The following is a 15,691-nucleotide window of genomic DNA, read 5'->3' as shown; positions in this document are numbered from 1 at the left end:
AACCCTTTCTTTAGAGCTCCTAGTTTTGCAAACGTGGTGGTAAGTAGAGGACGTGGATCAAAGTGGACAAAACTTGTATTATGTGGCTCTAAAATAAAATCTCCACAGTCACACAATATAATCTGTGATCCTGGAGGATATAACATTAACATAAATGGTATTAGAAACCAAAGAGCTTTTAAAAATAATTTCAGGGTATAATATGACCCAGCACAGAAGACATTGTATAAAGCAGTACTTTCCTCTTTATAAAAAATGGCCTTTTTAAAAAGACCTCATCTTAAAAGAGTGGGTCTTGATTAATGCGTTCTTCTCTAGGGCATCAATCCGAAAACTATTAAGATGTTGAGTTTGACCGAAAAAAGAATCGAGGTAAGTTACCAAAGTTGACTCAGGTTTCACATGGGGAACATGGCAGCAGGGGCTCTTTCCCAAATGACCAGATAGCAGTGAATAAGCATAATCCGTGATGATGGAAGCAGAGCATTTAGGTCAGGGTGAAGGGCAAAGTCTGAACAGTATGGTCACTCCAGAAATACACCCCAAACCAAAGACTAGAGATTTCAAAATCTTTACGAAGAAAAAAAAACCCTCTACCTTTAAAGCCAAGTAAAACTTTACTTTAAAAATATGTATAATATGGAAGTCATACATTAAAATAATGACTATTACTGACTGGTGAAAGAGACATTCCCCCATGGGCCCTGTACATCCCTACATGTTCCTGTTGAGTGGGCGAAGAATGCAAAGTCTTAACCTCTCTTCACCTGGGCCACTTCTCAGGGCTGTGTTTGCAGCAAGTAACCTTGAGGGATGAGAAGCCTTCCGCTGACAAACAGGCGCTCACTCCTCGCTATGACAGCAGCGACCTCCCCAGCTCCTAGAACACAACCCACTGCGTATGCAGACATCTGCAGTGGGGCCTTTGCATCGCCCTGGGTGATGTTAGCTTGTAAAGAGGGTGAAGTCCAAGATCCTGCAGAGTTCTCCACACGAACACTGAAAAAAAACCATTGCTACTATTGAGATTTTATCTTACCGGATCCAGGTTCTTAAACAGCAGGATGTCTTTGCAAGCTTCTTGCAATCGATTTCTTTGATCATCAGTTTTTGGATGTATAATCTAAAAGGACACCAAATTAACAATTAGTCTACTCACCTTATTCATAAGGGATAAAATTTCCTAGCAGGATATTAGAAGGAAGAACGGTTAGTGCTGAGGTTCACTTTAGGTGACTAGACATTAACTACCAGCCTGCTAAATAGGGGAAAGTAATACAGTTTGTCTCAGGGAGGTGGTGTACATTCATCAATACAGTACTTGCAAGTTTTTTCAAAGGAGTGTTTCCCCCAGGTTAGCAAGTTCATTCTGTAAGGGTCTGCACTGGCTAATCACTAAAGACACCAAGGCTCCAGTCAGCAGGAACATACAAAAGGACAATATGTTGTAACAGCTATGTTGAAAATCTACAGACTGCCTTTATTCTGCTTAATACTCTTTAATACTGTTTCATACTCTTTACCACTGAATTTAATACTCTTTCAGGATGTAGCTCTTTCCTTCAAAACTTGATAAAGTCTCTAGAAGCGAGTAAATTCTTACCTGTCTATTGCATTAGATGTTAAATACATTTTTATGCACAATGTATATATAATAACTACGCCCACGGAGGGTGATTTTCCACAGGGAGCAAGCAATCACGCACTGTCACAGCAAGGAGACTATGGATCTGAGGGAGAATGAATCCAACAGTCTTGGTGCGCTCATCTGAGAACGAGTTCAAAGAAAACCAGTGTACTGTTTGCTCAGAAACTTTCATTCCCGAGGGTAAAGGCCAACAGAACGCCTTCTGCAAGTGCGGCCCACTCTCCTGAGTCCCTTCCGACCAGCAGAAGGCTCACCGACTTGGCCCCAAAGGCCCATTCTTCTGTGAACGCGGGTACTGTGTAACTATAAAATGAGTCAGCGAGGCAAGAGATGGTCCTAAAAGCAGAAGACATCGAGGTGGTCTCCTGGAGACCCATACACCACCTTTTGCTATTCTAACATTCACACACAGAGTGACTGCAAGAGAGGAGGCTGAGCAGGAGCCCCACCGTCACAGCAACCAGGATCGGGCAGCGGTGAGCTTTGTGCCCGTGAACACATCACATCTCACGACGGGAAATTAAAATCGGCATTTCAAACCCATCTCAGATGACTAAAAATCAGAGGCCCAAGAAAAACTGAGGAGGTGTACAGTATATGTGTACTATTTATGTGTGTACTGCTTATAGACTATACACACACACAAGAGCAGTATACACAGTATACTGCTACATACTATTAGCCAGTGAGAGAGGACGTTGCTGCAGTTTTTTCCTCCAAGGGTAAGGGATATGCAAACTTTTGTTTCCTATCTAATCAATATTCACCTCAACCTAGATTCTACGATGGCACATGGACCCAGAAAAAGCAGATCCTCCTGCCTAAGAACTCACTGCTATACAAAAAACTTTAAAAATTTGGATATGAACTAAATCATGCCAACCAAAATTCACACGTGCCTACTTCAAATAAGGAAGGCTAACACAATAAAACAGAAAGTTATTTCTCACTTCACAAAAGCTATCTGGAACTTCGAACTGAAGCAGTCATAAACGTTTGCCTGCTGAGAAGCTCTATCCTCAGAGAGAAAAGGTTGGGGATAATGTGTCGCTGATGTTGAAATGACTTCCTAGGGCCAAGATGGAGCCACCTCTGTCCGGGGTGCCACATCAGCAAACCAAAGCTTAGATAACTCTCGTGTCCCTATAGATGCCCAGCTTTGCCAGAAACACAGAATATCCAGTCAGCCAGTCCCCAAAAGCCAAGCCAAATCTGGGCTCTACGCTTACTTCCTTGCTCCTTATTTATTTTCTGTTTTTCTCTTCCTTGTTCCTTACTCTTTATCCTATAAAAGCTTCCTACCCTCCACCCCATTTTGCAGCTCTCTGGACCCTTGGGAATGGAGACTGCCCACTTCGTGCAGTGTTAGATAATGTTTGTATCACTTAAACTGTCTTTTTAAATCATTTTTAACACCAGCTTGTACCTGCTTTACCCTTGTCATCAGTTTAAGTCTTTCTCTCCTGACCCATTCACTTTGTATGAACACCTCACACAAAACCCCACCTTTTGCTTTGTGACCACCTAGAGGGGTGGGATAGGGAGGGTGGGAGGGAGGCGCAAGAGGGAGGGGATATGGGGATATATGTATACGTATAGCTGATTCACTTTGTTATACCGCAGAAACTAACACAACATTGTAAAGCAATTATACTCCAATAAAGATGTAAAAAATATATACATATATATAATGGAAAAGAATCTGAAAAAGTTATATATATATATATATAATTGAATCACTTTGCTGTACACCTGAAACGTTGTAAATCAACTATACGTCAATAAAAATTTTTTTAAAACCCACCTTTTTCCTCTTCTTTCTCTCTCCAGCTACTTCTCTTCTTATGAATTCATATTTCCAAATCTTGTTTCTCCATCCTGCCACCCTTACTACTGCCTACTGCTCTCCTCTTTGTTTCCCTTTTTCCTTTCTTCCCTCTCCCTGCCATCACTCCTCAGTGCCCAGAGTCCGTTATCTATCATAGCCTCCACCCCCGGCCATGAAAATCCTGCTCTGCATTCTGGAAAGCAAACAGTCAGAAATCGGGTGAATCTTTGAAGCTCTGGCTCCCCTACCCTGTACCAACTGCTCAGAAGACGCTCTCCTACTTCTAGAGACTCATTTCCTTCGGTTGGATTTGGTGTGATCCGACATATGAGATCTGCATCTGGATAACTAAGGCCTCGGCAATGTGCCCAAATGTGATTTTTATTATACTAGAGGCCACTTTGTTTTTTATTAAAATTTATTTCTGATTTCAGGATAAAAATCTTATTGGTTAAACAAATATTGATGTAGCACTTACTATGTGCCACGCACTGTTTTAAGGGCTTTAAAAATTTAAAAAGGGCTTTATTACTAGCTTTATCCTAGTAAGAGATCCCATGAAGCAGGTGAATGCTAAGTGAAATGAGTCAGACAGAGAAAGACAAATACTGTGTGATCTCTCAAGAGATAAAAAGTAAGAAAATTAACTGGCCCAGGTAACTTCTTCCATGTCACACAGTTCAGAAGCTGCAGAGCTGGGATTCACCCCAGCTGTAGGCTGGCCACAGAGTTCATACTAGAAACCAGGGTCAGCAGACCATGGCCCGAAGGCCAAATTTCTTTTTGCATGACCCCTATGCTAAGAATGATTTTACATTTTTTAATGATTGGGGGAAAAAAATCAAAAGAATGTTTCCTGACACATGAAAATTACATGAAATTCAAATTCAAATGTCCAGAAATAAAGTTTTCATGGGTCACAGCCACAGCCGTTCATTTATGTGTTGTCTATGACTGTTTTCCTGCTATAAAAGCAGAGCTGAACAGTTGTGACAGAAACAGCACGGCCCCCAGAGCCTAAAGTATTTATTCACTGAAAATAGTAAAATTCCCCCCAAAAAAAGCTTTACAGGAAAAGTCTGTCAACTCCTGCCATAACCTCTGTTGTCTTTCAATCAAAAATAAATTAGAAAAACAGTAAGTAACACTGAATTACATGTTTTCTTTAAAGGAAACACCGTGCATCTATTTTGTGAAGCAAGGGAAGTCTGTACAAGATATTTTCATACCTGTCCAATCTATTCTCCACACAGAGCTGAAAGTAATCTTTTAAAACTTTAAATCAGAGCACCGCATTCTCCAGATTAAAACCTCAATGGAGTCCATCACATTCACAGAGAATTAATCCCCACTCCTTCTCCACCCTCACCTCAGCCAACCAGCCTCAGCCACACCTGCCTTTATTCAGAGCCTCCGACTCCTCCCACTCTGATGGGCTTGGGTCAACCCAAAATGCACTCCTGGGCTTTTGGCAAGACACTCTCCACGTGCATCCTCTGGTCTCACTTCAAGGAGCCCTTCTCCAACTATTCCATTTCATTAGGGACGCTGTTGATCTGGGGGGTTTGGTTTGGTTTTAATTCCTACACCCTGTTACACTGTCCTTTTAGCACTTCATATTTTGTGACCGTTAATCTACTAGCTTGTGGTCGGCTTCTGCTATTAGACTCTAAGCTCCAAGACGGCAAGAACTTCTCCGTCGTGCTCACCACTGTATACCCAGCACCCGGCCAGATATGCAGAAGGCACTCCCAAAACACTTTATGGAATAACAGAAGAAAGAAATGCTCCATTCTTAAATTTACCAGCCCTTCTCTGCCAGTTTCTACATGCTAGATGTATATAACCCTTACATTTTCATTTGTTAAAGGTATTCCAACCAAAATCTAATTTGTTGTTTTCCAAAATCAGTCTTAAGTGTTTGAATTTTCTTTGAATACATATCAAAGAATAAATATCTATTTATACTACTCTGAGATTTTGGGATTTGATAATATAAATAGAGTCTCTGAAATAAGACAAAATGTCCAAATGAAATGTTAGTTTATCGAAATACACTTCATGTTTTCCTTACAGACATTTTCCAGTATCGGTTTAGAGCCAATTAAATTTTGAAATCTGTAATAATCATTTCCAAGGGCTATGGTACAAGTGCCTTATAGTATCTAAGACGAAAAATATTAAAATATTTTAGTATTCTAATATTAAAATATTTTAATATTTAATATTTTTTAAAATGTTTAATATTTTAAAATATTTTAATATGTAAAAAAAATTACAGTTTTTAGTAGAGAAGAGTCAACCTAATGGATAACCCATGACACTTCATTATAATGATTAATATATCATTAATAAATTAATTTTAAAAATTAAAGTAATGTTGAAGGGTGTTACAGGGACAACTCGGGGTGAATGCCCAACCCACAAAGATGCCTCCTTCTCTAGGAACTGCCCTCATTTATTTATTTTTTAAACATTTTTTAAAAATTTAAGCATTAAAAAAAATTTAAGTATGGTTAATTTACAATGTTATGTTAGTTTTGGGTATACAGCAAAGCGATTCAGTTATATATACATATATATACATATACATATTCTTTTTCAGATTCTTTTCCATTATAGGTTATTACAGGATATGAATATAGTTCCCTGTGCTACACAGTAGGTTCTTGTTGGTTATCTATTTTATATATAGATAGTAGTGTGTATATGTTAATCCCAAACTCCTAATTTATCTCCACCCCACCCCCTGTTCTTCCCATTTGGTAACCCTAAGTTTGTTTCTATGTCTGTGAGTCTATTTCTGTTTTGTAAATAAATTCATTTACATCATTTTTTTAGGTTCCACATATAAGTGATATCATATGATACTTGTCTTTCTCTGTCTGACTTACTTCACTTAATAGAATAATCTCTAGGTCCATCCATGTTGCTGCAAATGCCATTATTTCATTCTTTTTTATGGCTGAGTAATATTCCCTTGTATATATGTACCACATCTTCTTTATCCATTCCTCTGTCAGTGGACATTTAGGTGGCTTCCATGTCTTGGCTGTCATAAATAGTGCTGCTATGAACATAAGGGTGCATGTGCCTTTCTGAATTAAGAGTTTTCCCTGGGTATATGCCCAAGAGTGGGCTTGCAGGATGCCCTCATTTATAAGTGGGGTCCCCCAGCCAAAGTCAGGCCTGTGAGAAACTCTCCACGGGGAAGCTGGGATTTTGAACTGAGAGAGACACAATAAGAGTAACGGGCAGCTGACTCCCTTTCAATGTCGATACTCTTAGGTGCTTCACGAATGCTGTGGAAGGACCCCAGAGGGGGCTGGCTCCTGCCTGCTAGCCACAGCCTAGGGTTTTCTTTAACACTTTCAGGAATTCTACAAGATTTCCAAGCATATGTCCAATAATTCCCCAATGTTTTCTTTTGTATTTTATCTCAGTGTGATTGTTTCTTTCCCACAGCCAAATGAAGTTTAACTGGTATAGCCTCCCCAGCAGGACTGTTAGAAATTAGTTGGAGTGACCCAGCCAAACCACTTTACCAACCACGTGGACCAAATGGTAGCTAACAGTTTTCGAGTCTATGAGATACTGTATATTGTTTTCAAAATGTATTTTTAAATGTTCTTTTCTATTTAGATTTTTACTAAGGTAAACCAGCTCATCGAACATCTCAACTACCAAGTTTTATCATATACATTTATACACAAAGAACGCTGTCTTCAAAGTCACCCACTAGTGTTTCTGCGAGATACATAAATAAAGTGTAGGAGAGGGGAGGGTTTTTCAGACTACATGGAGGGGTAACAGCACATTACACATTAGAGACGATACCTTGATCCTAAGGCAACATAATTTTCAGACTGGAATTTATGGACCTGATCAAAATACATAAGTTATGGTACTGAGAAATGAACACTGCAAGTCTGGTGCTGCGAATCCCCGTGGGGACAGGAGTGAAATGGGATTTTCTCCAAAATCTTCTGTGTCATTTAAAGCTCCTGATCTTTCTACCACTGGATTTTATTTACATTTCAGGGAGCTTAATGATGTAATGACTTAGGGATCCAGTATCTGCTTTTCTATGTTAAAACTCAATCTTACTTTAGTATTTTTCAGAGCTACAGAAACAGATTTTTGTTTTTATTTAAGGCCAAATAGAAGAAAAGAAACTTTTGCAAAGTATGTACTCAAAAAAAAAAAAAAGTACATGATTACTTTCCATTTCCAGGCTCAGTAATCTCCTATTGAGTTTACTTTCTACTAAATAAATAATAGGAGAATGGAGCTAAAGGACACAGCTTAAAAACTGTTTCAAACCAAACTGGACAAAGTCTTGCAAAAACATTAAGACCTCCAAGAAATCAGCTTCTGAGCAAACTATCAGACTCATAGATTTTAAAACACAATAACTGCTGTACTGACATTTTAGATGTAATTTTACTGTGATTTTTTGTTGTTGTTTCAGAGTAAGCTTCTGTTGTGATAAAACAGTAGGAGCACAAGGCTTTTCCCAGCGTTTTTCTTGCCTAGAAATACTTGCTTGTCTAAGAAAAATAACATTATCACTTTGGGAAAGATAGCTAAAAACATTTTTCATCACAGACTATATTTTTGCAAGAGAAATAAAACCACAACTTCAGTGAGTTTTTATGTTCATCTTTCCTCTTATCCAAAGAGAGAGACGCTTTGGATCGAAGTAATTATACAGAACATGAAGAAGAAGTAAACTATGAGAGATAAGACTAGGAAAAGAAACAGTCAAAATAATTCCATTATGCCTCCTGTTAACCTATATGCCTGTTAACATCTTTTCTGTTATTATTTTCTTTATCCAATACGGGAGTATAATTTAAAATTAACGCATTCAGTAAATTACATACCCTGGACTCAGCATCATCTTCTTCTTCATCAGGATTATAAGCTTCTGCACATACTATAAAAATAAAAATGGACATTTTAAAGATTCCTTCACCAAGAAACATGCTACAATAAATATATCTTTAAAAATTAGTGAACAAAAAGAGTGCTGTGGTGTAAAAAACCATTAATTCACCTCACCCAGGACAAGCAGTCTACCCCCCAAAGCCAGTTTGCTATTGCAATTTATAAGGAATTTACTAAAATATAAAGCTGCACTTTAAGACACTGATAACTGCTTCCTTTCTCTTATTCAGAGAAACATAGCTAACCTCTTTCACCTTCATTTCCAAGCTATAGAAATGCATAAGATCAAAAAATTACCTGAAAGAACACACACACACACAAAGTCTAAGTCTGCTTTGAAATGATCAATTTAATCAAGCAGTTATGAGTAACTTTCATAAATTATCCATAACCCAATCTTCCAGGAACAAATACTATTAATATTTTGCATATTCCTTTCCAGTCTTTAATCTGAGCTGAGCTCATACTGCATCCACAGTTTTAAAACCTGCTTTTTCATTTAACACTGAAGAATTCTGTATGCCATTGGAAACATTTTGTAAATATTGTTTTAAGGATTGCTAATTATTTACATAAGCTATAATTTACCACACCCCTACTGCTAGACACGAAGCTGGCTTCTGTTAAAACAACCTTGCAATAAACATCTTCATGCATAAATATTTGTCTACATTTCAGTTTATGCTGTGGAATTATTCCCAAATGTTATTTTGGGGGCTAAAAGGCATGACAACTTTTAAGGCATATTTATCACCATGTTTCTTCCCAATGGGATTATACCCATCCAGTGTCCTATAAGAAATGTGTAAGGAGACTCCTCTAAATGGTACCGCAGACTTAGACATCAATGCTCAAAATCTCTGCCAATTTAAATGAAAAAAAGATTTAAATTTTTAAGTATTACTGAATTTGAACAATGTTCAAATGATTGTAAGCTGACTGTATTTCCTCTTTTGTCCCTATGTCTGAGGCATTTATTTTTGTATTTGGTTTTCTTTTTGACTTACACCAGTTTCTCAATACCACTTTGTCATATTTCTTATAATCATTTTATCCAGTTTGCTTTTTTTTTTTTTTGGCCACGCCATGTGCCTTTCAAGCTCTTAGGTCCCCAACCAAGGATTGATCCGGGGCCATGGCAGTGAAAGCGCAGAATCCTAACCACAGGACCACCAGGGAATTCCCTCCAGTTTGCTTTTTAACTATAATTACCAAGTTTTTTTTGTTTTTGTCTTTGTTTTTTTTTTTTTACCAATTATGCATGCTGTTTGTTTTTAATGTAATGACATCAGGGAAGAAAATTCCCCCAATATGATTTAAACCCAATGTTAAACATCACAAAAGTACCAATGCTTTTGAGTTTGGTATTTGTAAGTCTTCTTTATTTGCAAATCTACAGATCTGTAACTTCTCTTCTTTCACTTTGTAAAGGTAGACCTTTTTACATTTACCCTTTAATCCATGTGGACTTGATTCTGGCATGGATGTAGAAATTTAAAGAGCAGAGGACAGGTGAAAGGCTGACAAATGTCTTTCCAGGGGCCTCAGGATGGTCTCAGGAGTATTGTCATCTTTAGTTCAACGACTGTCATTATTATTACAAAACCTGCCGGTAGCTTTCTTTTCTCCAGGCATTGCTCTATACACCTAGACCAGTGAGTGCTTCTTAACCAGGGCCTATTCTGCCCCCCAGCATGACATTTAGGCAATGTCTGGAGACATTTTGGTCGTCACAGCTGTGGGGGGTTAAGAGGAAGCTGCTGGGGGAGGCCAGGGATGCCGCTAGACACCCCGCCCTGCACAGTACAGCTCCCTCTCCCCACCTCCCCACGAAAGAACGACCTGGTCCAAAATGTCAACAGTGCTGAAGTTGAGAAACCCTGACCTGGTGTATATTTTCCCCTTCCATCTCGCAACAACCCTAAGATAGGTGTCATAATCACCACCTGGCAGATGAAAGAACGGGGCACAGTTACCTATCTTGGCCAACATCACACAACATCGCACATCATCTTGTAGCACCACAGGACTTGACCCTAGGGCTGTCTGGCTGACTCCAAAGGCCTTGTTCTTTTCTTTTTTTTTTAATGTTTTAGAAAGCGGCTTTACTGAGATAGAATTCACACGCCATACAATTCACCCATGAAAAGCGCGCATTCAATGCTTTTTGGTATACTACATTATTAACTTTTAAAAACTGTGGTAGAATATATATAACACAAAATTTGCCATTTTTAAGTATACAATTCGGTGGCATTAAGTACATGCACAATGTTGTATAACCACCACCACTATTTATATCCAAAACTTTTTCATTACCCTAAGCAAAAACTCTGAAACCGCAAAGCAACAACTCCCCATTCCTCCCGCCCCCCGCCCCTGGTAACCTCTAACCTTTCAGACTCTGTGAATTTGCCTATTCTAGGTACCTCACGTAAGTGGAATCATATAATATTTGTCCTTTGTGGCTGGCTTATTTCATTTAGCATGATGGCTTCCAGGTTCATCCATGTTGTAGCAGGTGTTAGAACCTCATTCCTTTTTATGCAAAGGCCTTGTCCTTAACCGCTGTTCTGTGCTGGACGGCTTTGGTGAATTCACCAGCGCAACGCCTGGACATCAGCGTTCCGCCTCAGAAACCTAACAGAAGGGGACCTTCTTCCCGGGACAGGCTCCCACTAAAGGACCTCACTGACGCATATCACCGGAACGGCAGCTTAGGAACTAACTTCCCGAGTCAGTATGGACCAGCCAGCTCTCTCCCTGCAGGAAGACCACAGGAGAAGCCAGATCACAATTTAAAAGTTCCTTGGTGAGAAGGAGATGGGAGGAAGAGAGAGTTTGTCAAATAAATTGACTATTTAATGCATCAGTCTGGGACAGCCCGAGGCATCCATACACAATACACATGGGCCTGCTCATGTGGCCCAGACTCTTGAACTGTGTTGCTGCAACTTTCCTAAAAGCAGGAGAGCGTCTACCTCTAAAGCTTGGCGCCATAACTTTCTGTTTCCATGTTTGACCAGCCTCACCGGCAGGACTGACACATCATTTGCAGGGCTCAGTGCAAAATGAAAATATACGCCCGTTTTCAAAAGTTAAGATTCTTAAGAGGGCAAGAGCAGAACACTAAACCAAATTAGAGGCCCTTGTGAGGGTAGGGCCCGTGAAGTCAACCACTGTCATAGGATCTATATGTTCAGGGAGGTGATAGCGTCGATAAGATACTATGTTCTTTAAGGTAACCTGTTATAAACAGCCTTGACCCATTAGTGTTGATCTTAAGTTTTAATTCACAGAATGAAATCTTAATCCTCTAATTTCTAAGTTTCAAGCCCCTAGATGCTGACTAAAAATCATCACTAGTAAGAATCGATTTTCTTTCTAAATAACTTATCAATTGCCCCAGTATTATTTATTATTTAACACCCTTCTGATTTGTGATACCTACCTTATCACATGTTTGTTTATTTCTGGGCTATCCATTTCATTGAACTGTTTACTGTGCCAATATTACAAGGTTTCGTTCTTGGCACTGATGTGCAATTGTTTCACTATATTAAAATTCACCTACTGCCACCTCCTACACCCAAATCAAAATACAGCACCTGCAGCTTTGTGCACAGCCATGGTGGCTCACACCTCCTTAACTTCACTGACACAGTCTCCACCTCCTCTCCAAGCCATCCCTTCTCTCCAGCCCCATCTAAAAAGTCCGATTAAGAGTCACGTGTTGACCTCTCGCCTGCACAGGGCTAACTCAGGATACCCCACTGCTGTGCTCCCTTTGCACTGTCCCTCAAGTATGGGCACAGCTCATTACCATCACCTACCACACTTCACTCTACCAAAGACATTACCACCTGTTGCCCCTTCAGGCTGGAACTGTAGCCCTTCAGGGACTGACTGTGTGCTTCGTTCATTTCTATATTTCCCTAGCACTGACCTGGCACAGTGCCTGGCTCAATGCATTTTTCTGAATGAATGACTGATTGATGAACAAACAAGCTTGACAGTCCTTGAAGGCAAACTCAATGTCTCTTTTAAATATCTCCCAATAGTCTACCTGTATTATACACTCTCAAACAAACACACGTAGAATGAATGAATAAAAAGTTGTTCTTTTTTGTTAAAATATCCTACACCATTTGTCCAAAAAAATGGGGACAGAGAGGTTGAGTGAAAATGAGGACCTTTTGTCTTGTTCACCAAGGGGCCAAGCAAAGAGGTTAGGAGTTCAGTAAATATCTATACAAGGAATGAATGGATGAAAGACTATGTCTGGATGGACCCTCAAACCAAAGCCTCCAGATAACCTGAGCTGCCTCGAATTTTTTTCTGAATTGTACCCCCTCCCTCCTGGGCAATCTGAAATTGAGCTGAAGCTATATACTCTAGTCTTTGTTTGGCAATTACACAGTAATGAAGAGCAGAGTCTTTTTCTTTATGTGAACCCTACATTGAGTTTTTCCTGTCATGTTGTGCATAAATGTATTTCGATAATACATTAGTCATCTAGAATGCCCCCAAAATTTAAGTAGTTTCCCACATTGCAGACAGTGTAATGTGCACTGCTGTAGCCAGACAACTGTCAGGGTTTGCAGGACAGAACAGGGAAATGAGAACTATATTGGGTCTGCATCTTCTGGGGCTTGGCCCTCGATCTTTTCATTCACTGCGTGCGCGCGCACGCACGCGCGCACACACACACACACTCACACAGTGTGACAGACAAGGGACAAGGGTTTCTTTTTCCTCCTGGTGCCAAATACATGTTGTCTCTTCGAACACCATTTCTCCAACTCTCTGACACCAGCCAAATGTCCAACAATTCAATTCAATTCAATTCTGACACTATCTACCCGCAGTTAGCATCAGATCCCACAAGTTAAAGGGCTCAGTCCCACAAGAGTGCCCCCACTTCAGACACCAATCACAATTCCCAGGCTACCCATACTTCTGACCGACCAGCTATAAACTGGGGGTTCCCATGACGCCCTCCTCAGGTTTGATAATTCACTAGAATGACTCACAGAACTCAGGAAGTGCTTTCCTTACTCTTACCAGTTTATTATAAAGGATACAACTCAAGTACAGCCAGATGGATGAGATGCACAGAGCAAGATATAGTGGGAGGGGGTCAATGCCCTTTCTGGGTGTGCCACTCTCCCAGCTCTTTGATGTGCGCCCCAATCTGCAAGCTCTCTGAACCCTGTCATTTAGAGGTTTCTATGGAGGTTTTATTACATGGGCACCAAGTGTTAAATCATTGGCCTTTGGTGATTAACCCCATCTCCAGTCTCTCTCCCGTTCTCCGAGGTTGGGCTGAAAGTTCCAAGCTTCCAATCAAAGTTTGGTCTTTCTGGGACCAGCCCTCATTCTGAAGTTATCCAGGAGCCCCTCAGCCAAGAATCACTGGTTAGCACACCAAAGAAACTCAGGAGATCCCCAGGGTTTTGGAAGCTCTGTGCCAGGCGCTGGGACAAAGACCAAGTATCCCTCTTATTATACCGCACAAGGGATTACACCAACTCCCAGGGTTTTTCACCAAGTGCCCACTATACTTTGTCGGGAATGTATAAAAATCAGTACAGTCAAAACAACTGTGACCTGGACAAGTTTACATAACCCTGTGCGCTCTGACAAAGCTAACAAAGAATAAAGGAAGCAGACCAAGCCCCATGAGTCACTGGGCCTCAGCACCTGGCACGGAGCCTTGCACACACTATACCCTCAATAAATATTTGCTGAAGGAATCAAAAGCAAATGTGGCCTGTACAGAAAGACTGCATGGTTTAGAGGCCTAAAACCTAGGGAAAAATGGACTTCTACAAAATATATGAAATTAACTTTCCCAGTGTTCTCAATACACTAAGATTCCAGCACACTTATTTAAATGATAATCAGATTAAAATAAAGCTATTATAAAAGCACAGGTGTATTAGACAACAGAGCTCTGATTCAATATGGTTAAACTTAGCTTATTGAAGTGGAAATGTCCTCCTACAAAGGGAAAAAAATGTACCTTTAACAAATACTAGTTTAAGGCATGCATTTTCAAACAAGAAGATTAGCTGGAGGAAGGGGCGAAAAAAACAACAACCCTTTTTTTTCAATATAAAACACAGATACACATACAATTCTTAACCAGATATACAGTATATGTGTTGTATTAAAATCTCATGGGGGGGGTGTGTGGCAGTTAGGGAGAAAAAGTCTAAAAAGACTTGGGGTAGACGCAATGATAAAAATAAGATTGAGCGACACTGGCATACAGGTATACTAGTTATAAGTGAGTAAAGGGAAGAGGCACAACGACAAGCCATAGACTTTCCCCCTCCCCCCTTCACTCACATTTCTGCCCAGGTAACTTGGTAACTATCTGCTGTGACATATCAGTGATCACCTTAAAGTGTAATTCACAAAGCAAAGGCATTTGGACAATCTGTCAAAATACAGACGTTCACATTTAGATCCCAAATCACATTCAAGCAAAAGGACCCACAGGAAATCTGATTTATTCATTCAAAAAAATAGTTTTTGAAATGTGGGAGGTGATGCAAAAAGAACGATGCAAAGTACCTATATTATCACTCTGTATTATACTATGTAAGTTGTTACATCTATGTATTTTATATCACTTTATTTTTTAAATTTTTATCAAAATATAGTTGATTTATAATATTGTGTTAGTTTCAGGTATACAGCAAAGTGATTCAGTTACACATACATGTATCTTTTTTTACATTCTTTTCCATTATAGTTATTATAAGATATTGAGTATAGTTCCCTGTGCTATACAGTAGGTACTTGTTGGTAAATATTATATAGAACTATGTACCATGTATAAACCATTTGTTCTCTAGGCGATCACAGCCTAGAAAACAAGAAAATAGAAATAGAATAGCCACAATAACACTAGTGCCACGATGGAGGTGTGTACAAAGTATGTAGGAGCACAGAAGAGAAAGGGGTGACCTGCTGCTCAGAGAACAAGGCTTTGCAGAAAAACAGACTCTCTAAATAGTTAATGAAGAATGGGAAGAAGTTTCCTGAGAAAAGGAGATTGTTTTGTTCACTGCTGTATTTCTAGCACTTGGAAGAGTGAATGGGACACAGTAAATGTTAACAAAAATGGCTGAAGAAATGAATAGTTATTTTAGTATCTCTTCATTGCCCCTTAGACCTATGGAAACTGCATCTGTCAGGGTAGACTGGCTTATGCTACAGTAACAAGCATCCCCAAATCATCGTGACTTAAAACT

At 39.6% G+C, this 15,691-nt stretch overlaps 1 protein-coding gene across 1 annotated transcript in view; it reads right to left on the bottom strand.

Annotated features, from left to right (window-relative positions):
• Positions 1–15,691, bottom strand: part of PRKAR2B (protein kinase cAMP-dependent type II regulatory subunit beta) — a 112,433-nt gene that overhangs the window by 32,539 nt on the left and 64,203 nt on the right. Inside the window, exons 3-4 of the mRNA XM_036864000.1 lie at positions 8,363–8,415; positions 1,040–1,123 (exon numbers count right to left, since the gene is read on the bottom strand). Of these exons, the coding sequence (XP_036719895.1) occupies positions 1,040–1,123; positions 8,363–8,415 (137 nt within the window). The remainder of the gene's footprint in view (positions 1–1,039; positions 1,124–8,362; positions 8,416–15,691) is intronic.

Source organism: Balaenoptera musculus, chromosome 9 (genome assembly GCF_009873245.2).
Source record: "Balaenoptera musculus isolate JJ_BM4_2016_0621 chromosome 9, mBalMus1.pri.v3, whole genome shotgun sequence".
Lineage (NCBI taxonomy): Eukaryota > Metazoa > Chordata > Mammalia > Artiodactyla > Balaenopteridae > Balaenoptera > Balaenoptera musculus.
The sequence above is the reverse complement of the archived record's forward strand: the minus strand, read 5'-3'. Positions and strand labels throughout refer to the sequence as shown.